The 23,185-nt window shown below is 35.8% G+C and overlaps 1 protein-coding gene across 1 annotated transcript in view; it reads left to right on the top strand.

The window, feature by feature from the left end:
• FNBP1L (formin binding protein 1-like) overlaps window positions 1-23,185 on the top strand; it is a 62,229-nt gene that overhangs the window by 26,643 nt on the left and 12,401 nt on the right. The window contains exons 3-10 of the mRNA XM_009333869.1: window positions 5,864-5,979; window positions 14,171-14,224; window positions 15,693-15,840; window positions 16,238-16,300; window positions 17,905-18,009; window positions 18,549-18,677; window positions 20,773-20,919; window positions 21,706-21,909. Coding sequence (XP_009332144.1) covers window positions 5,864-5,979; window positions 14,171-14,224; window positions 15,693-15,840; window positions 16,238-16,300; window positions 17,905-18,009; window positions 18,549-18,677; window positions 20,773-20,919; window positions 21,706-21,909 — 966 coding nt within the window. The remainder of the gene's footprint in view (window positions 1-5,863; window positions 5,980-14,170; window positions 14,225-15,692; window positions 15,841-16,237; window positions 16,301-17,904; window positions 18,010-18,548; window positions 18,678-20,772; window positions 20,920-21,705; window positions 21,910-23,185) is intronic.

Below are 23,185 nucleotides of genomic sequence, written 5' to 3'. Positions count from 1 at the left end.
TGAGACAAAAGTAGAAAACAAAAACAACTAGGCACTGAAGAGATTTCAAAGATCAGAAAAACTGAAATGTATTCTCAGAAGTAGATTAGTGTAACATACTCTAATTAAAATACAATTTTATAATTAATTTGTCCTGAAGACAAATAGGGATAGGTGTACTATACTGGTAACTTTGCATTAATATATTTATGTCTGATTATGGTTCCTATAATTTTTAATGCAGCACATCAAGTAGTGCTTTGCACAAACACTGCAAGTTATTTTAAAAATAAATAAGTTTACCTGCAGTCATCTCATTCATGTAAAATGTTCAATTGTTTGAACTTAATTCAAGGCCTTAATCTTTATTTTTTAAAAAAGGAAAAAAGAATACAGCAAGCTGCACAATGTTTCATAGAAACACTTCAGATACTTCAGGAGAAGAGTTTGATAAAATCTTAATACGTGAAGTAGTTGCTTTATAATGTTTTGTAACTTAAAATATTTAACTTCTTGAATAGAGTTGGGTCTTTTTGTCTTCTGCAGTACTGCTGATGCAGGAAGGAAGGACATTATGCAGAATTTAACCTATCATTTAAATTTATCCATAATTCAGGTTCATTGGAGAAACCCTCATGGGCTTTAATTGAGTAAACAAGAACTACTGTAATCAATTTTGAGTTATATAATGAGCCACATTTTCTCAGTTGGATTACTGTGGACTTGCAGTTGTGTGGTTAAGTAATTTGTTGCTTTTCCTAAAGTGATAATACAATACAACATTTCTATCCACAAATGCAGTGGGGCTTTTTTGATGCCAAATGTTTCAGGGTTTTCCCCTGAACAAGACCTGATTCCTTCTTTTCCATGCTCTGAACACTTTCTTCGTGGTATCTCATTAGGGCATAGTATGTATTTCTTTATACTGGACTGCAGAAGCATTAAGAATTTAGAGAGCAAAATATGGGATTGAGCTTTTAATCTCCCACTCACTGAATCGGAAGTTTAGAGTGGCTTGTGCCAGTGCTTCAAAACTGTGAATAAGATCACTTGGGTAACTACAGACTAAAACTGTGGTCAGATAAAAGTATGGAAATAATGATGTACAATTGAGTCAAAAGAGAATAAAATGGTGGTAGCATAGTTAATGCGAAGTGTCATGACTTCAAATAAAAGTTTTATTAAATAATATATTTTAAAGGTATTGCAGATTTAATTATAGTAATCAATTGAGATAGGTTGCTTAAACTTGTAAGTTGATGTAGTTCTGTGTTTAATATGATTCTTAAGGCTTTCAACTGTGTTGTCTGGAGATCATCAAAACGGAGGTCAGTGAAATGGAGACTAATTAGCAATTCGATTTTGATGCAGTAAACTAGTTTATTGTAAAGGAATCATTTAGTAAAACAGACTTCTTCCCCCCCCCGAATTTGATACCACAATCCTAGCTTTTAATGCAAGTAGAAATGCTTTCTAAAGTTGATGAAAGCTGGGAACATTAACCCTTTTAAAATCTCAGTCTGGTGTAATGCCTTTTATTGGAAACTCCCATATAAAGCAGTGTCTGAACGAGCTACTGATAGCTTTAGGGAGACTAAAGGTTTGGTATTTATGTGCTGTAGCATTCCCTCCATGCTCATCCCTCTGAAGAGATCCTCCATGTTTTTCTTTTTATTGGTTCTTGAGGCTTGTTTGGGGAAAAAACAGGTGTCTGTAAGGTGGAGAGCAAATCTTGAGTTTAACCCAGGAAAGGGTGTTTTGTCTTTGGTCCAGATTTGATTCAGCTTGGCTCCTTGCTTTGATGCTTCAGCTGCTATTATTGTAAAGCTTCGTGGTATCTGCAAAAACCTGATAGGTATTCGTAACATTGATCTGTGGTTCCAGTAAACAATCTGGAAGTAGAATTTAGGGAGGTAACGTTTCTTTGGGAATGGTCTATATTGACCTACTGCAAACTTTTTTAAAGTGTCAAATTTGTTTGTTTATAATGTAGAGACTTTGGACTACATTCCAACTTTTGAGTGGGCAGTTTCTACTTAGGGCCACCATCCATTAGCTGATGTTAGTCAGTTTAATAATAGTCAGCTGCAGTTTTAATAAAGTTTTTTACACAAATTGCCTGCTCAGCTGCTAAGGGGTGTGGGGAGTTACTAGGCAAACAGCAATGTATATTTGCTTTGGAATATTGTTGAGAACATACTTTACTATCAAGGTAGTAGATAGCCAGATATTGTAGGATGTGCTCTTTTTTTTTTTTTAATTGCCTTTTGCTGATCTTTAGTTAATGCAGTTTTCACATTTCTTATAAAGGAGCCAGCCAAACTAATACACTGATATATTTATTTTGAAATTCCAGGTTTAAATTTTATTGCAACTATTTGGTCCATTTTCTCCTCTGTACAGTATTGCCTGATTTTTGCACTTTTTTCTCCATTCAAGGTATCGCTTGGCTTGCTTGTATCTCAGTGCATTAATTTGATTTCCTTTCTAGCAGTGTGGAAGATTTTCTGTTTGTGTTCCTGAATGAAAAGGAAACGTTTTGCTTAATTGAGGCCCAGAGCTCAAACATGCATGCTTCTGGAGAGAAGTTGAAAGGACCACGAGTAAATTTGTGACTCACCTCTAGAAGCCTTTCTGAAAAGGCCATTCCTTTCTGCATAGTCATTGATGTTGCCTTTGTCTTTTGCTCATTTATCTCAGTGTTGTTATTGGGCAGTGTAAGGTGATTTTTGTGACTGCGTACTTTCATTCACTGGTTTATTGTTCATAGAGAATTTGAAAAATTGTGAAGCTGATGTGTTTGCTTAATATATTTTCTTTATCTGTTAATTGAGAGCTCTGTTCTACAGTACACACATGACTTATAGAGAACTTGAGACATCGTCAGTATGTCCAATTTAATCCAAGGAATCAATGTTTATGTGAGAGTTTATTATAGTGTTTTTATTTTGAATACAAATCCACAAATCGTCTGTAGATTATTTTTTTTTGGTCATTCATAAGCCAGTTTTCAAAAAATGCTTTGGTCCTTCTTGAAAGTATTAGTGTTTTATCCTTCATACTGTATGCTTCGTTCTAAGATAGTGTGTGATACAATTGCTGACCAAAAAATGGCAGTGAACAAACTGACGTTGTGAAGCTGTCTCACTCTTCAAAGGCGTGGGACTGTACTACTACTTCTTTTTTTAATTCCAGTAAATGTGGACTAATGGCCCACTAAATTAGGATTTCCATTCCTTGTCTAGGAGATCATTAATGCATCCATGAGTAGGTTCATAGATGTCAGTAATGGTGGAGGAGCCGGACTAATGTAAAGGTCCGCAGAGTGGTGAGGATAGCTAATGGGGTTTAATTTTTTTCTTACATAGGATTTACTCCATTCGGGTTGTTCTGTGTATGTTCTATGCATGTTCCTCATATAGGGAGGGAACAAATTTTTTCTTCCCTTTGGTGGCTATGGGATAATCCTACAAAGCTGTCTTTGCACAAGAGCATATTGTTTCTAGAATCAGATGAAGAAGAGGAATTGAGGAAAGGAAGAGTTTTTGGCACTCGATCAGTGATGAAATACTTCTAGTAAATGTGAGGGGAGAATAGCGTGTCAAATGTACTCACTTTTTTCCATTCCAGTTTCGTATTAGTAGCAGAGAATTAATTTTGACCAGTAGAGTCCTTTTTTGTTTGAACAAAATATTTGGAAAGCCATCCTCTCTGGTTACATGTTCAGAAACATAAGTAATGTGGTGTTCCGTAATGCTAATGAAACCTTAGCAGCAAATGAGAGCTTTGTGGGCTAAAGAGCCTAAGTAGGACAGCAGAGGCTTTGTTCTGCTGTGCACTGAAGGAAGTCGGTTCTTCTTAATGGTATTGGATGTTGGCTCCATGCCAAAAGCACCGTTTGGAAACGTCTTTTGGATGCCAGGTTAATGTTGTCAGAGTAATTACAAAAATGAGTGGAATATAAGAAAGAAAGGCTTCTTGAGATAGATGACGTATTTTTATGCCTATGTGCAACACTGGTTTGACACTACAGTATGGTAACCGTCTCCCTCTTCCACACACAAACAATGCATATGCAACTTTTCTAAAAACAATAGCAGAAGTGTCACTTTATTTGACAAAAGATATTTAGTGTGGAAATGTCCAGTTGGTGTAAAGCGGGCGCATCAGAACAGTATGAGATACAGGCCATGGTTTCCCAAATATATTAAAATCTTGTCTTCAGTCCCTCGCTGTCTCTTGGCTGTTTATATGGTTCTCTGATGAAACAGATCAAGGAAAGTGGTTGTGTTTTTGGTGGAGAGAGTGATGCAGAGGCAGGAGCACGTGGCTGGTAGTGGAACAGCATGGGTGCTTCTGGTTGTTAGTACTCACATGCCATTGGATTGAAGTGTTCAAGGCACTAACGGCCACCATGGTTGTTAGTCCATGGGGTAGGGAACTAAGAGCCGCAAGGCAAGATTTGAGGGCAACCTTAATCCCATTTATGTTCTCTCTTATTATTCTTGTTGGTTGTATATAGTTGTGTTGTCTTGGTATCTATTTTAGTGAATACATTTTCCTTGAGTCTTAAGCCTTGCAGTATTTTATGGCATTTTTTGATTTAACTTCAGATAATCCTACTGCATGTTGAAGTTGAACTTAAATTGCTAATACTAAAGGTTGACATAATTCATTAGGTTCAGGCAAGTTACTGAATCTGCAAGACGCAGATAAACACCCCTCACAGTTTTTTGTGTAAGTTAATAAACTTTGCCTTTAAGTGCTTTCTTTAGCTTTTTTTCTTTTTCTACTTTTTATTTTTTAAATTTACTGTGACGTGTATTTGGATTTGGCATATACAGGACACAAACTTTGATGCTGCAGTTGCTTGTCTTTTTGGATTACTGAGTAACTGTTAAGAAAAAATGACTGTAAATGCTGTCGTAAGCTGAAAATCCTTGATTTTTCCACTGTGGCAGATTTTTTAGCATAAAATACAAATGTGCTGGACTAAAAATATTTGCTAGGCTGTATTTTGTACCTTTATTCATTCCTGCCTAATTCCTAACCTCCATATTTCCACTTGGTTTTTGAATTTTCAACTTGTCCTAATTAGTGTATCCTCCACCTATTGATCAGTACAGAATACAGTGAAAGATTGTTTTGAAGCTGATTTAATGTATTAAAAGTCCCCCAACTTTTTTTGGAAGCGTGGTTTATTTTTGACTGTTTCTCTTCTTTGTTTTGTGCCTTTGCTTTGCTATAACTTTCTTAACGGGTAAGGACAGGTTTGCTTTCTTTGGAATCTCCAGCTAGAGCTGATCATGAACTGTGTATATAGATTTGCTTTAATAAATGTTTTTCATCTGGAGACTACACCCAGCTTCGTCATGCAGCTATAATTTATATTGTTTTTCTTTTCAGTGGGTAGTCGTAAGAGTGGAAGTAATTTTTTGTATCCAATGAAATTACAACTACTTGTGTTTTAAAACTACCAGACACAGCTCTTGTTGAACAGTCTCTTATTTACCTAATACTGATCTTTGGTTATGTCTTTGTTATCTTGGTGGAAAAGATCCACTTTTGAATTAAAGGATTTTTAGGGGAAAAAAAGACATATTGCATTGTGAAAGTGATCAAAGACTGCATACAACTTAAAGTGCAAGTATTAGAGCTGTTTTTACAGAAGGAGGTAGATCTGTGCCTGCACGTACAGCTTACTGTTCTGGTATATGGCTGGTGTATATATACACACACATCACTGATTTATAACTTGAATAACTTCTATCCAAGTAGCAAGCATTCCCTCACAGCACAACTCATAAATAAATTACATGTCGTCTCTGGTACTGCTGTGGTTCGTAACTAATTCTGGGTATTTTTGTTTCCTTTGTTTTCAAAGGATCAGTTTGATAACTTGGACAAGCATACGCAGTGGGGCATTGACTTCTTGGAGAAATATGCAAAATTTGTAAAAGAAAGGATAGAAATTGAGCAAAACTATGCAAAACAACTGAGGTAAGGATTTTTTCTTTCTCTTTCTAAAAGAATCTTAACAGTTACTTAAAATCACTGTATCAGATGATGGGCAAGTATGTAATGTTGTGATTAATGACCATTTTTCATTTACAGAGTGAATTAGATCACTAGTTGTTTTCACGGCAGACAGTTTTTTCTTTACCAGTCCAAACCAGAAAATTATCTTTGGGTGTGCGCTTATTTCCTTGCTTGTTTTTGCCTTCTTCCCTCCCTCGCTTCCCACCCATTTAGTTCAAATCTTTGAACTAAAAAGGTTTAAAACTTAAATTTTAAGATTCAAGACAAAACCATAGTAATATTTTGCCACTGACTATCAGCATGTTTGTTGCGAAGTGCATTATCCATATCTATGTTTTTATGTGTGTGTGTTCAACCAACTTCAAGCCTCTGCTACTAATTAATTTCTCATGTTGAATTGGCAAGAGCTACACTACATTGTGTTAAGAAATCTGATTGAAATCATTGAGTAGAACCCGAGAAAGCAGCAGATCTTCCTGTCCTTAAAGCACGCCCTTTCCGTAGCTGGTCTTGTACCTTTGGGTGAGACTGTAACCCAACCACCCTTTGTCTTACCTCTCCAGTTTACTTTCTGTTGGTGCCAAGTGAAACATCATTTAGGTCCAGTAGGAATTTCCCCTCAGGGATCGTACAAGAAGAGTAGCAGCCATGAAATGGTAGAGAAGCAAGCACATTCTTCACAAGAAAGCAGGACTGATTTTTACCAAAAAGTGCGCACGGTGCTTGAAGAAAAAGGTTTAAAATAAGACACTTCTGTGAACTTGGCCTTCACCGTAATCTTTGCTGTCTTGAATTCTTTTGGGGATTCAGCTGAAGCTGCTGCCTAGCCCTTGTCAGACTGAAATTGATAGCAGCTTCTCTCCTGTGATCATCTCATCATTGGCAAACTAGATTGTCACCAGATACAGAGTTGAGGAATCCTTCCTCATAAATGCAGTAATGAGGTTCACAGCTGAGGGTATGGATGTTCTCTGTCTAGGCTGCTCATTTCCTTTTTGGTTTCTTTATCAGTTTCTTTTGATCCAGTTGTGTATATTCACCTAACATAATACCCCATTACTTTACTGAAGGAATTTTTTTCTTAAAAGGAAGGAAATAAATACCACTTTTCCAAAGCTGGTGTAGAAGAACTTCAGGAGGTAAAGGAAAGTTTGAAGCATGCACAGCACCAGTTCACAGCCCAGTTTTGATCTGTTTTCAGTTGCCTGTTTAAAACTGGAAATGTGTTCTATTTGCACGAATCTGTCCAGATCTTTTCCTTAAATAGTATGAACAAATGCCATTTTGCTTAATTATATTTAAAGGTTCATTCCACAGCTAGCAAGATGAGACACCACATTATTACTTCAGGATTTGACTAAAAATAGGAAATCTTTGTTCAACATTTTACTCTCTTGGGTAAAACTACTGATTTTTCTCAAAGTGTCTTTCAAAAAGGAAGCAGTTATGTCAAGTACCCCTTCTGTCAGATGACTGGACTGACTGTCCATGTGCAGTAAGTATGACAGTTTTGGGAAGCACAGGTCTTGCTGCACATGTGTTGTACAGTGCATGCATGCACTTCCTGCCTGCTGCCAACAAGGGTCTGGACAACACACACACACGAGAGGGTGACTGATTTTCTGCCAGTAGACCAGTTCATGAAGCTACTCTTCGATATTCTTGCCTCTGTATTCCTTGGGGGAGAATTGATTGTTAGTAGTGAACTGTCTTGTGGTAACAACTTGATTTCAGTCATCATTGCTCTTGAGGACACTCACTGTTTTTAACAATGTAAAACAGTCATGAGGCCCCAGGGGAGATTGAGATCAAGCAAAATTTTCACCTGCAGAAGAGTTAGCCATCCTGCAGCTTGCTCGTGAGAAGTTCTGAGAGAGAAGGTCTTGGGGATGGACTATGGTTCTGGTGAATTTTAATGCTGGCAGCATGTGGCCTGTGAGATAGATGCTAATATGTCCAATAGAAATTTCTGGTTTATCATTGTTTTTTCCTTTTGTAATGAAATACAATCTTAAAAATAGTGTGTTGAGAATCTCTTCATAATGAACTTTATAACTGAGGTTTATTATGCCCTTGTTTAGTAGATCGTATGGTGAGTGGTCACCTCTTGGTAGTTGTACGGCTCTCTTAGTACTTGGATGGGAGACCAAGAAAAAACAAGTTTAACGAGGGAGATAATGCTAGTGATGTATGGTGGTATTTTTTTTCTGTCTTGGTTTCAGTGTGGGCTGTGAACGTTCTGTTGAGATTGTTGATGGATCTTACTCTTACAGACTTAAACCCAAGGATTAAAACTTGAGTGACTTTTTCATAACAGTTTTCACAAATTAGAGTCTGTGTCCTGGCAGAAATTCATATTCACTTTGTCTATGCCCTTGCATTTTGATAAACTTTTTTTTTTATACTGTCACAACTTGGTGATGAGACTTTCCCAGGTGCAACAGCTGTTCTGAGTGTTCTAGGAGATGGCAAGTGATGCATGTACAGCATATGAGGAACTGTTTGAGTGAACTCACTATATTCTTACTCTAGGCAGCTATTGCAGATTATGGTCACTGAGCAATTCCAGAAATGATAACTTGAGAGAATCCTGCCCAAATGCTGTATTTCAGGTTGCAAGTCATTCCTTGCTATTCTTCTTTGATAGGCGGTTCTTGATACTGAGAAAAAGTATAAGAAAAATTGAAACCATTGAGGAATCCTTAAATGTCTGCAGAGGGAAAAAAAAACACCTCCTGTCTAGAGAGCTTGTCTTGTCTTTGTCTGCAATATACTTTGTTCTGAAAAAAAGCAAGTATAATTTCATTTTTTTGAACTAACTTAAAGGAAAATCTTAGGTTTTGTGTAGCTCGGGTCTCAACTAACATATTGTGGTACCCCAAGGATTGTGAAGGTTATTACTGAGTTACGGGGATGTGAATTGGGACAAACATATTGCAGTATACATTGTAGATAAACAAATTTCATTTTAATTATATGACTGTTTAATTTGTTCTTATTTTATAATTGGGAAAAAATAGATCTCGTAGGTGCCAAATTACTGGATTCTTGGCTGACTTTTGTAATTGAATTCTCAGATGCTGTTTTTGATCAGCATTGTTGCTTAAAAGGGGCGAGGTGAAGGCCTGTTTTGTTTACTTCCACATCATCACACGCAAAGTAATTCTGGAGGTTCACTCCCTTTTTGTTCTGTCTGAAGCATTATGACACTTGAGAAGACAGAAGAGTTCCACTTCCTGTGATGTTAGGCAGTAATACCAGTTATACCTGCACTTATAGATGAAACTACCATGTGGAATAAGATTTCTGAATTTGATCAGCTTCTCTGTTGTCAGTTTAAAGAAAATAGCGATGATTGTTCTTGAATTACTTGAGTGTTTCCCTTTAAAATTGTACATTGTGATCTCTGGAGATGTCTAGTTAATCTAAGCAAATGTATTTTTCATGTTCTTTCTGCATACTATTGTGTATAAGTGTTTTTTTTCTAAATACAATATTAATACATGCATATGTCTAGTCAAATTGAGACATAGTTACCACATTTTTCTATGCAGAATTTTGGAAACATTATTTAAAACGGGTGTAAGCTCAAATGTGAAGTTGGGGACACAAATTATCACCATATGTGTTCATTTCTCAAATCTCTCTTCCTTTGATCGGAGCCAAGAATTTATGCTGTTGATTATTACACAAATATGAATGTGGCAGGTTCTTCTATAGTGATGTTTCTGCAAGCCAAAACATACAAATTCTTAACTGTTCCAAGGACATTTAGCTTTGTAAACTTGAATTCCATGTTACAATTTTTTTAAGATTCATTTCTTCAGTTAAAATTTTTTCTGATGACATGTTACTAAATACAGTTTGTCATTGTTGTTTTCACCCAGTCCATAATATTGATATGCAATACTGAAGCCATCAGAGCCCTATTGAAAGTATGACTTTACGTATAAATGTGAAATGCCTTTAAGTACTTACTGCATTTTTCTAGTAACTTACGAAAACAGACTTCAGAGTTTGTTCCCAAGCTCGTTTGTAATATGATTAGAGGCTGTAGAGGTTTAGTATAAGCAGATGCCACAGTACCTGAGCTGCTACCTTAATACAAATGCTACCATATTGATGCTGCTGCTCCTGTTCTTCATGTTCTATATTAATTGACTGAAGAAAACTTAGTTTTGAGTTGATAAACACAGTTTTTGTACAAATGTCTAAAATTTTATGTAGATGTTTTATGTACATGACTAATATTAATTCATTAACTTGGGTGCTTTTTGAAACTTCTGGCTATGTGACTGAGGTGGTATTTCTCTTAAAAATCAGCAGTATAGTCCAGGCTGCTATCTCACTGGTGTTGACCTGAGACCAATTTATACTGAGAAGAGAGGTTGATAAAATTACAGGATGAGCACAATTGGATGTGGTTAGTTCTGTATGAAATCTGCTTCCAGATGGCTATAAGGCAGTGTGGTAGAAGTCGTCTAAATTGTACTTTTAGAGAGGATTAAAGTGTCATAAATCTACACTTTTCTAAGGAAGTATAGAGCAATTTATCCCTAAATTTGGTTCAGTTCTGATGGTCTGCAATTACTTCTGCAGTTTTCTTATAAACTAGTCAGATCCATGTTTGGATCCCGAGGATTAGACATGCATTTAGATAAAAATGTTAAAGAACATTATGCCCCCTTAAAGTGTCGATTGGCTCCTCTTTGAAATAGTGCTTCACTCTTCAGATCTACACTCATGCTAGCTGCTTGTCAACCTGCATTTTTTCAAAGGTTTAAATCTAATTTCTCTGTTTTTTCTAAGTGTTGGTGTTCACTTCTTGGTAAAGCCATTTATGCTTCATTGTTCACATGAACACTGGCTTTTTCTTTGAACTTTAAATTCTGCATTTGCTTGTTGTTTCATATATATTGACTTTGATTATTGTACCTTGTGCTGTTATTGAACCTTAAATCCTGATCACACACAGTCTCAAAACTGTACGTTCCTAGCTGTGATCTTAAGGTAGACAAGATTGACTAATGAAACTGACTTTTATTAAGAGAAAGGATTATATAATATTTTTGTCTTCCTAGAAATAGTAAACAGTTGCATTAAAAAATGAAACAAGAACAGAAATCAGCATCCTAGTAAATAATCCGTTTGTGACCCTTCTCTCCTGACACTTTAAACTGTATGTTTTTTAGTAAGTGGTTTCTTTTCTCGTTGTCACACATCTGAAAATCTTCCCTTGAAAAGGCTCGTGCCTGGTTGCTTAGCTACAGCATTGTATGCTTGTTACGCATTTCACCTTCTGAATAATAATAAGGTGAATTTTAGGAGTTTTCCATTTGTTAATAAGCACTGAGGAGTAAAGCAGAAACGTAAGGGAAAATGAAACATGGGAAAGTTACTTAGCAAAGATTATTATTCTTTTTTTTCTTCTACTTTGGTTTATGCATTTTCCAATCAAAATGACTGCGTTTAATCCTTACCAAGTAGTATGTTACAACAGGCAGTGGATTCTGGTGATAGCGAAAAGAGATTCTTGTTTTAACTTCAGTGAGAAAGTTCTTATAAAATTTGTAGATGCTTTTTAAAAAGTCAGCATTTATTCTGTTTCTTAGTACATATTGATGTAAAAAAGACTTGACTGTCTTATCATGGTTGTTCTTTCTGGTTGTAGCCTCTGAGGGTATGGAAAGAGACAAAGGGTCTAAGCTTGCTATTTCCACACAGACTCCCTGCTCATATTTTGGTATATACTTCACGACTGAACATAATCTCGGTACTTGTACCCTTGTACCGTAGAGATAATGGCTTCTGAATAAATTGATTTGAGAAATCGCATAAGGTTATTTTAGATGAAAGCAGGATTAGCACCCTTGTTTTAATGATAAGGTAGTTCATAGTTTGTAACAACCGAAGTTACACATGGACAGTGGGAATGAGATACAAAACATGCATGCAAGATTTTGTTTCATAGAATCTTCTCTTATTCCCCCTCTCCTTTCTTCTGTAGTGTTGGGGGTGTAGATTGCTTTATATAGTCTACTTCTTTGCCGCTTTTGCAGAAACTGTTTTGGGCTATATTAATAATTAGTCTAAGAAGTCAGTGGCCAGTTGTCTCAATTACTACTGGACAGGCAGAAGGAAGAATTATATCCAGAGGCCAATTAAAAGACAACTGTTAAAGCAGCTCTGCTACTTTTGTGTTGTTTTATACTTAATTTCTTCTTTGGCTGGACATGTAAAATAGTTTCATTACAAAATACCATCCCTTTACACAATACAGAAGTTTGATTGAAGTCTATTTCATACCAGTTAAAAAGCAGAAACATTCTTTGCATAATCCAGGTCCACCTCAAGAACACACTTCGAGCAGTCTTCCCTGACAAGTTCAAGGCAAACACTCTTTGAATTGTTCTCTTGAACAGAATGATTCAGTTGTGTGCACTTGTTTTGTTGGGGTTTTTTGTTCTTAAATGGAAGGTATGATTATTTAGAGACGTACAGGGGAAAAAAAATTGCCAGCATTATGTTGCTTCTATTTGTGGGTTGTAAAGCAAATAATTGACATGCATTATTTTCTGCTGAGATGTTGATTCACACTTAAAAATACTACTTTGATAGTTTAAATGAGAGATATCATAAGAGGCAATCTGGCTCACAGTTTAAACGTTACTAGCAAGATTTCAATGAAGTGGTTCTAATGTTTGGAAAATACGAGAATTTTTGTGAGGGTGGGCATTGGTATTTAAATATCGGTCTATTTAATTTGAGTAGTAGATGGCTCTTTAAATCCTGTTTGCTGCTTTTAAAAATACACAGCAACTGAGGTGTTTCACTTCTTTGACCTCAAAAAGCACAAAGGTTGAAGGTAAGCAATTTGAGAAGAATCCTGTGTCTTACCTGTTTTTCTTTCATACAAAAAAGGATTCTTTATTTGCTGTAAAATAACAAACTCTCACAGGGAAAGGAAAAGAACTGTAGTAGAGGTACAATTTCAAATTTTCTGTTTCGTGGGAAAAGCTGACAATTTTGAATATTGCTAGAATAAAAAATGCAACCAATTGAAGGTATGAACATCCAGCTACTAAAAATGAGAAGGAAATTACGGATTTTTTTTCAAGACTAACAACATGTATCCTCTTGAATTTCAAGAATTTTAAGACCTCATTGCTGTCAGAAAAATATAGTAAGTCAAGGCAGAGTGCTGTGCTGGAAAAAATGTGTACTTAGAAGTTTAAAGCAAAGGTTGACGTACAGGAAGATAAGAATTTGAAAAATCATTGGAATTCTCTCCTCTTTTCCCTTCTGTCTGTAAAATTGTGTGGCTTCATTTCATGTTCATCGCAGGATTTGGGGTATTTGTAGCAATATATATATCTGCAAATATTGTGTGGTGGTTTGTGTAAGCAGTGTATGCCTGTGTTATTTATGCTCTAGGGTAGAGTAGGTGATATTGTTTGTATGTTTCTTAAGGTGCTGTTTCTGCATTGTATGATAAGCAAATGAGTTCTTATCAGTGTTCTTGGAAATTGGACTGTGATACTGTGTAAAGTGCTGGTCCCGTGGATTGTCTTTTTGATATTTTCTTGGGTTCTAAAAGCTTGATATTTACAACAGTGGTGATAGGGCAAAATGTAACATCTTTCCTGAAAAGAGATGTTGCCTCTTCTGTTCTGGAAATATCCGTATTGAAGGTTTGGAGATAGTGTGGTTAAGACCTTTGACCTGAATGTACGCTCAAAGCTTAATTCAGGCCTGGAGTTCTGTGCTCATGGGTATAGCATACAGTGTGTGCTATCCGTATGTTACATGGTGATCATACATTGGCTTTTTTCTTGTCTGCTAGCTTCTTTTGCATGTGCGAAAAGGATATTAAATAAAGAACTCATTATTTTATGTCTAGTCACTGTGCAATAGAGGTTTTAAAATACTTATGAATATATTGTTCTAGGTCAAAGTGACTTAAAACTTTGAAAATGCCATAGATTGCTGCCTTGTGTTATTTAAAGCACCCTTATAAGATGACAGAGGGAATAGATTTGTTCGTTGAAGTCATTAAAAAGAAATACTTTGTTCATGCAGTTTTCTATGTGTATGTCTTGTCTTCTCAGAAGAGACTCTAAAATAGCATCTTTTTTTCGTTCTTCCTTAATAGAAATCTGGTTAAGAAGTACTGTCCTAAACGTTCACCCAAAGATGAGGAACCCAGGTAAAAATGTGCATTTCAAGTTCTATGTATAAGAAACAAGGACTACAGTATACTCTGTCCTTTTATGGATTTTTTTCTTTTTTTTAAGATAAAGTATTTAATTGGCTAAGATGAAAAAATTCTGCTTGGCTTCTTATAGTTCTGCTGTAATTCTTCAGCATGAAACCTGAGTTTACTTCTATTAGTATTTTAAAGTAGTAAACGTGGCAGGTTGTACTTGCTCCGTTCCAAATTAATCTTTAGCTAGCTGAAAGTTTGAAAGCAGAAGTTTAGTATGCTGTGTATGGTCTAGTATTATTTTTTTAAAGAAAAGCAATTAAGTGTTCTTAGGCTGTGTGTTTTGCTTAGTTTAGTAGAGTTTTTCAGTGCATTTGTATGGCAATATTGTCATGTTTTTGGCAAGAAGAGCTCTTAAACTGCTGACTTGCTTTGACTCGGGAGACAAAGTAAGTGAATGTCTAACTGTGGAGGAGCAATTTGTGCTAAACAAATTTATTTATCAGAGGTGCCTGTTTTGCTGTCCATGCCCATAGCCATTTTTTTATTTATTTAGAAAAACACAATACGTTTTTTCTTTAGGGATAATTCTTATGAAGGAAAGAAAGTGGACAAGTTTCAGGTTGCAGCCAGAGCACATGCTGTGCGCAGAGTGACTGAGAATTCACACTAGGATTTCCTCTCTTTCAACTGTTTAAAGATCCTGGACCACAGGGAATGGGATTTCTAGTGCTAGGGTGGCATTTGAATTCCCCAGAGCCAAGCCTATGGAGATGGCAGTATTCCACAGTTAAAAGAGAGAAAGATGTATATTTTAATGTGGTGCCTGTTTTTTTGTTTTTTTTTTTTGTTTTTTTCTTTCTTCCCTTCCACACACACTTTCTACCCTTTGCCCCTCCTCTTCCCCCCTTTTTAGTGCCAGCCATAGTGGCACCTTACTTCCAGCCAAGAGGTGGGCAGGCAAACAGGCAGCTGTCTCCAGAGCTGATAGCAAACTTGTTCTGTAGATCATCCATCGGGATGCATATGAGTGGTATGATTGGCATGTTCCACCCTCAAGACTACCAAGCACATCATCTCTGCAGCAAGTTCAGCCTCCGAGCCTAGGGACGTATGTATCCGTTCCCAAGCTCAGGCCTCTCAGTTGGCAGCTTAGGAGATACCACTATACGACAGGGCTTTCCAGGTAGTATTCTTCTTCTTTCTTTTCCATCCACAAAAATCCATATTCTTAAAAAATGTATTTGAAGAGACATTGCAACATATAGTACATGCTAGGCTTAATATAGGCTTTTCCCAACTTGCATTTCTACTATAATTCAATTAGCATTAAGATAAGGTTTATTGTAAATATGTATGATTTTTTTTGTTTTATTTAATCAGGAGTACAGACTATACTAAAAGAAGTCCATTTTAAAAAGCTGTCTCACTTTTTGTATATGTATGTTTGTGCGTGTGTGCTTTCTGTCAGGTTTACTTCGTGTATTGCCTTTTTTAACATCCTTAATGAGTTGAATGACTATGCAGGACAACGAGAAGTAGTTGCAGAAGAAATGGGACATAGAGTGTACGGAGAATTGATGAGATATTCTCATGATCTGAAAACTGAGAGAAAAATGGTAATTTCTATACTTTGATACTAGAATATCAAAATGGATATGTCTTTTAACGAGTTGATGTATTTGTTTACCCAATTTAATGAACTTGGCAATAAGTAGGTTTTGTAATACATTTATAAAACTCGTATTTAAAGTTATTCTGTATTTCTATGTACTGGTTTACTACAGTTATTAAACCTAAAAATTAAGGCCTTGGGAGGTAGTGCTTACTAGTAACTCTTTTGCCAGTGTAATTTTCATCTGTGGTACTGTTCTTATGACTAGTAACATCTTCCAAAGAGACCTGGTAACTTGTGGGAGATACTGCACATCATAGCATGTCAACTGGAGCAGGGACTAACTAATGGTAATAGTACTAAAAAGATATGTAAATTACACTTATTTGTGGTGTTTTTAGCATCTTCAGGAAGGGCGAAAGGCTCAACAGTATCTGGACATGTGCTGGAAACAGATGGATAATGTGAGTTTGGTTTTGTTTTTTTTTTTCCTATCAAACTTAATAATATGCAGTCTGTAAACGGAACTGTTGTCATCTTGCTTGCTTAGGCTTTAATGTTTAGCTATATTACTGAATGTCCAAATCAGACTTAGTAACATCCAAAATACAGCTCAATGCATTTGTAGTTCCCTGCTTAAAAAAAAAAAATCTCCTGTAAACAGCTTCTGTGTGTGTGTTTGAGTGAAGTCTTGGCTTTTGTCCAGTGTAAAGGAATCTGGTTTTAACATAGGTACAGACTTCTTCGGTTGCTTCTCTGCAGGCTACTTTTTGTTTAGAGAGTAATTAATAATGACAATTTATTTATACAAAGATGAAATTTTAAGTCACTATTTGACTTGAGTTTGAGGGCTTGATACATGAGGTCTATTCAAGAATATCCCTGTAGACTATTATACTTTCAGGAGTAGAATTACTTTTTAAGAGAGAAATGCAGGAAGTTAATTTCTCTAGAACGGATTATAAATTCCTTTTTCTTGAGAGATGTGCTTTTAAAGGTGAGAAAATGTAAAATTCAACCGAGTGTGTTCAAGATGCATTCTGATGTTCTACTGGTTTTGTGTCTTTGAATCAAAGATATAATAAATTTCTGGTTATTGTGATGCAATACCGGAGAGGTGAATTTCTATTTTGTTGTTGTGGACCCAGATAAGCAATGTCTTGCTTCAGTGTCATGTCAAAGAGTTTAATTAATGGTCAGAGGATCAGAGTAGAAGCAGATGTGGTAGTTTTAGATGCTGTCACCCTTCACCAAGGTAATTCCGAGTTCACCTCAAACAATCAGTTGTGTTGTGTGCACTGTATTTACTTGAGTGCAAAGTCAGTCTTTTAAATGCATACAGCCTTTAAGGGACACATTAACCTCAATTGCCTGACTTTGAACTGAAGCAGGAGAGCAGTGCTCATGCGATCTCTGTTGCCAGTTTGTCTCTAGAGCTATTAATTTCTTGAGCTGCAACAGTTTTTCCTACAGCAGTTGTCTTGACAACAGCGAGATATATTGAACATCAAGTACCTTGAATACTGTTGTCTGTGCTGCTCACAGCTACGCCAGTTGATATGAATACCGATGATAATGGATGGGTATGCTAAGATCTCGTAATGTAGATAAATCCTTCAGACTACCTTCAAAATAATTTAGTTGAATTTGTTCAATTAAAATTGATCACTGAAGAAGGGAACTTGAAAATTTTACTCATACAAGTCCAGGTTTAAGTTTTCTGCCCCCTAACTTTTGTTTAGGTTATTGAAGTCAGGCCAGAAGGTGGACTTGTCTGTTTATAATTAACTGCGGATCTTTGTAATAGGTTATTTTGTATTTTGATTATCTGATATTTTGTAGCATAATTACAGTTGTTTTCTTGCTGGTACTTCAAGGAAATAAGTTTTAAATACAACAGTTGAAAATTTTTGAGAGTTGGTTGCTGCGAGAACAATGTATTTACTTAAAGGTATTTAGTGAATTTAAGATACTTAAATGGAAGCTTTGATATTTAGAATTCAAAATTACTGTACAAAACCAAAAGGGGATAGTGGCTGTTGAAGCAGTAAGTTTGTGGCTTTTGTAGAGCAAAAAGAAATTTGAGAGAGAATGCAGGGAGGCAGAAAAGGCACAGCAAAGCTACGAAAGACTGGACAACGACACTAACGCGACAAAGGCTGATGTTGAGAAGGTAAGAGCGGTGCCATTTCTTTACTCTCTTTTTATTATAAAAAACATTTTATTTGCATGTTTATCATCAGTACTGGAACAACAATCTTTGGGTGTATAAAATTGTCTATAAAATATGCTTGCTGCTTATGTGCAAAATCAAAGTTACAGTAAAATACAACACAGCACAGAGAGGGAGTATGCTTCATTAGTCTCGAGATGATGCTGTTGAGATGATGACTATCTTCCTTAAACACGCAGGCTTACTGGTATTTGGTATCTTGTGGTATATATGTTCAGTCACTTCTGTGTTTTTTAGGATGTGCATTTAAGTGACGTGGCTAAGGGAGCTACAATGATCGTTGCTCTCTCTGTATATAATAAATTAGGTCTGTAGACTGTCAGTATATATGAAGTCTCACATTGTTTTTATTTCAGTTATAAGGATGTCAGTTTTGATGACTTGTGATCAGAGTTTTTGCATAGTTGGTAAAATAAAATAATGCTGTATGTCATTGAAAAGCGCAGGACATGTTTGAACTGATAACACTTTCCTACTAGGCTAAGCAACAGTTAAACCTGCGCACACATATGGCTGATGAAAACAAAAATGAATATGCTGCACAACTACAGAATTTTAACGGGGAACAGCACAAACACTATTATATCGTCATTCCTCAGATTTATAAGGTAAAATAATTAACAGAGAAAGTATGTCTGATATTCTTTTAAGAGAGAAGTAGATTTTAAAATTTAAAACTTTTATTTTTGGGATTTTAGTGGAAAATTTTATCAAGAAATCAGGAGACTGCTTACAGTAATTATGCTTAGACTTGTAATGAACATATTCTGTTGCATTTTCTATGAAGATTTTATATTTTATAGACTCTTTGTTTAAACATTGCTGAAGAGGTATGGCAAAATAAACATTTGAAACATCTGGGTGAGAGCAAACATTTAAAACAATTGTTCTAGTAAGGTTTGGTCACTAGTTCTCTTGGTATTTGTGTGTGCGTGTGAATGCTTTGACTCTGGCAGAGATGAAGGAAAGTGTGTAGCTAATGGTGACTATGTGGTTTAATGTATCTCATGTACAGGTATAAAATGGGTGGATTGGAGGCAGAAGTGCTTCCCCCCCATTGGTCATTGCTTCATCAATATTACCAGCAATCCACAGAACTCTTTAAAATAACAAAAAAAGCTAAAGGTCAAATTAGATCAATACTTTGCAGCTAAGAAGGGGATTTCTCAAAGTGCTTCATGTAACTATTATGATTATTTTTTTCTTTTTAAGATTCTTTCAAAAACAGACTTTGCAAAGCTGGTTTAAAGTAAAGTAGTTGGGGGGAGTCAGGTGAGGGTGAGTTCAGAAGTGTATTGGCATGTACGTTCAGCCATTTGGGAGTATACTGTGACTGTAGAAACTGATTCTGAGACACGGAGCGAGGAAGTAGAGAGTGAAAATAGTGACTTTATTTGAAGGTGTACCAACTTAAGAATGGTTGATATTTTCTAGAAGCACAAAGGGGTTCGTATTTTTAAAAAATACTTATTAGAAGGTCTAGGAATCACAGGAGAGAATTGCCTTGACTTATTAAAGAATTTTCTAATATTTTAACTGTTAAGCAGTGCAACAGTAGATCTGACATTATCACACTGATGGGAGGAATTGCAGTCAACTCCCAGGAGAAACAGCTCGATCATCTTTGTAGCTTGGACCAGAGTTTTGGTTTATTGCCTTTATTTCTCTAGGGTTAAAATCCGTTATCACTGTGAGATATTACTTACGTTTTTTGAAATCTCCAGTGAGAACAGAAAGGCCTAGTCCTGCTTTCTCTTGGGACTACATTTTTATTAGTTCCTTGCAAGTATTTGGTAACATTCTATGGGAAAACCTTGGGAGAGGGATTCAGCATGACTAGGTTGTTGCTTTGTTTCGGAGAGATGAAATTGGATGCTGTTTGAGCCATCTGCCTTTGTTAGAGTAGATACAGGAATGATCCAACGTCTTATCCCATTTTTGATAACCTATTGATGTATGTACTGTTGCTTTTTGCTTTCTTTTGTGGTTTTTTTTTTCCACCTTCAATTAGGTTAAAGGTCCAGGGCTATTATCTTAATAGTATTTCTCTTTAATTTGTTCTTTTTGTTGTGTCCCAGTAGACTTTTATTACAAATCTTATGTAATGGTATTCTTTTCTTTATTTTCTTGCACACTTCTAAAGGAAATGGTTTGTATTTCAAATCAGAGAGCATGTCTAAACAGCATATAATTTTAATATTTCTAATTTTTCCTTTTTTTAAATCATTGATATTTATTGGAAAGTATAAAAATAAAAGCAAGATAGAGATACTTATCACCAGAAAGAAATTATTTGGAACTAGAAGGAGAGAGTGAGGAGATGTAGAAATTAGTAGAATTTCTTTACTGTTGTTTTCATTTTTGCATGAAACAAATATTTTAAAGTAAATAGGCGGCTGTAGACACTGTGCACATGCCTTAAAAAAGAGTAAGGAAAAGAAAGTCCAGTCCTTTACATCATTTTTAAAAATCAAAGGGTATCAATTCTTCATAATTACTGTTCTGGGCATCTTAAGTCTATGTCTGAAAGGACTTGATTTTTTTAACTTAATTAAGTTCTGTTTTGTTAAGCAAATAAAAAATACTGGGAAAGCACAGAAATTCTGTACTACACTGTGGTGAGCACAGTAACTGCATACATCAGGATCGGGGGGGGGAAATCTGCAAATAAAAGCTTTATTTTATCTCACTTTGTGCTTGCAGCAACTTCAAGAAATGGATGAAAGAAGGACTATCAAACTTAGTGAATGTTACAAAGGCTTTGCCGACTCTGAGCGCAAGGTTATTCCGATTATCTCTAAATGTTTAGAAGGGATGATCCTTGCAGCAAAATCAGTTGATGAACATAGAGTAAGTAGAACTGAGCGACTTTTTAAATGTGCATGAGCAATTTAACTGATATGGAAGCTGTGGAGAGGGGAAAGACAGACTTACCCTGTACATTTATCTTTCTGTGGTCAAATATTTGTCTGCTTGAAAAGTGTTGTGACTTGAGTTTTAGCCTAAATGGTCCCTTCCACTTTCGGTGTCTTTGTCTTCCTGTTTCATTGCTTTCTTGTGATCTGAAGATCTTTGACACTTTCTCACTGTATGTGATATTGGACGCATTGTTTTGGTTATCCTGGAACACCCTCATGGTTGGTATTTTCTCCAGTATGTAGCATTAAGTCATATAAAGGGTGTTCAGTTAACAAAGTACCGTTCTGTGTCCTGTTTGATTGCAGCTATTGCCACTTCTTTCTTACTCCTTCTAATACAGGTTCTTCCCTATTATATCTTACTACACCTAGTTTTTCTTAGTGTTATCTTCATGCAGTGCTAATGTTGAAGGATTAGAAGGTGGGGTAGTAGTTTGGCCCTAAAGCATGTCCTGTTTTAAATTCGTGGTAACCTTTGGGGAGTATTTGCTGGATTCTGAATAGCAGGGTATGCTTTGATTTACACACCGCTGAGAAAAAAAAAACATACGTTATCTTAACTTGATCTCTCCAAAAGCATGCATTTTGAGCTCGCTCTCAATTTCCCATCTGTGCATCTCTGCAATTAAAGGGAAAATTTATGTCTCCATGTTCTCTCTCCGATTCTTGATGGGTTTGCTTGTTTTGCTTTTTAAACTCCTTAATGTCCTATGTTTAGGACTCTCAACTAGTGATAGACTGCTTCAAATCCGGTTTTGAACCTCCTGGAGATTTTCCATTTGAAGATTACAGTCAGAATATTTACAGAACTATCTCTGACGGAACCATCAGTACACCAAAGCAGGAAGGAATGAGAATTGATTCAAAAACTACAGTGGGCAAGGCTAAAGGAAAGCTGTGGCTATTTGGAAAGAAGCCAAAGGTAACAATTAAGAAATTACTGTTTGAAAAATTAAAATGTGAAGATCTAGAGTGCATGGAAGCAGCAGTTTGTTTGTTTATTTTAAAATAACCTTCCCCTTGCCTGCTACTGTCTCTTAAAATATGTGTAAGGAGATCTGAAGGTTTGAGTAGGGTTGGATACTTACATTAAAAATCAAGTTCTCACTAGGGGGAGTTTTCCAATTTTTCTTCTAGTGATTTGGGTCTGGGAGTGTTTTTAATAGTTATTTGATAAAAGTGGTTTCCCATTTCTTTAACATTTCTAAGTTTCTGTAAAGACTTTCTGTGATTGCATAGAAAAGGTGTTAATTGTGAATGTAAAAATAAGAGGGGGGGGAGTATGCTTTGGAATCGGGCAGACTTCAGATCTCTCTTTTATATACTACAAAAAGCAACCCCCTTCTAAATGTTAATTTTGTAGATGTTTATATATAGGAGTGTTTGTTATATAGATTTTTTGTTATACCTGCTGCTAGTTTTGAAAACTTCTGGGGTTTGTCTGAAAACATTAAAATTTATAATACCTCATTGATAAAACATACTGTTGAAGCTCCATACAGGTGAATGTCGCAGAAGAAATATTACTATGAAATAGGTAAAAGTAATCCTATGCTCAAGAAAAAATTGAAAGCAGAGAAATTACTCCTTTCTTGTATTATTATGAGTTTCAATTAACACTTTCTGTGCAAGATGCCTTCATGGATCAAGAAAAAAGATTATCAGTACATGCATTAGCTATATAAATGAAGCATATACATATTATGCTAGGTCTTTATTTAGTATTGGAGCGTATCAGTGAGCCATTTTAATGATTCCCACAAATTTCTATGAGGTTATTTTAATGCTCCAAGTCAGTTTCTGCCATTTATTATAGGAAACTATTCTTAGAGCTTGTTAGTGGTAGGATTTATTTTCCACTTGAAAGCAGATCTTTACAGAAAGAAAGGATATAGCCGATTCTTTCTTCCCTCCTTAGTACATTATGTAACTGCAGCTGTATGCTAAAATGAAAACTGTTTACTTCTCATGCAGTATAATTAATGACTGATAATAGTTTAAATGCATTAATGCATTAGCATATCTGTTGCATTTGGCTGCAGAGGTGGGTGAGATTCAGCCTGTTCTGAAATTAGATCGGGATTACCAGTTTGACAACAAGACATCTTTCTGAGAATTTTGGAGAGGGAAGCTATGAAAATCTGCATTGGTTTTCAATCTGGACCTTGGCATTTACTGTAGTTACAAGAAATTCCTTG

The sequence above is a fragment of the Pygoscelis adeliae genome, unplaced genomic scaffold (genome assembly GCF_000699105.1).
Source record: "Pygoscelis adeliae isolate BGI_AS28 unplaced genomic scaffold, ASM69910v1 Scaffold10, whole genome shotgun sequence".
In the NCBI taxonomy this organism is placed as follows: Eukaryota; Metazoa; Chordata; class Aves; order Sphenisciformes; family Spheniscidae; genus Pygoscelis; species Pygoscelis adeliae.
This window is presented reverse-complemented; position numbering and strand designations above follow the sequence as displayed.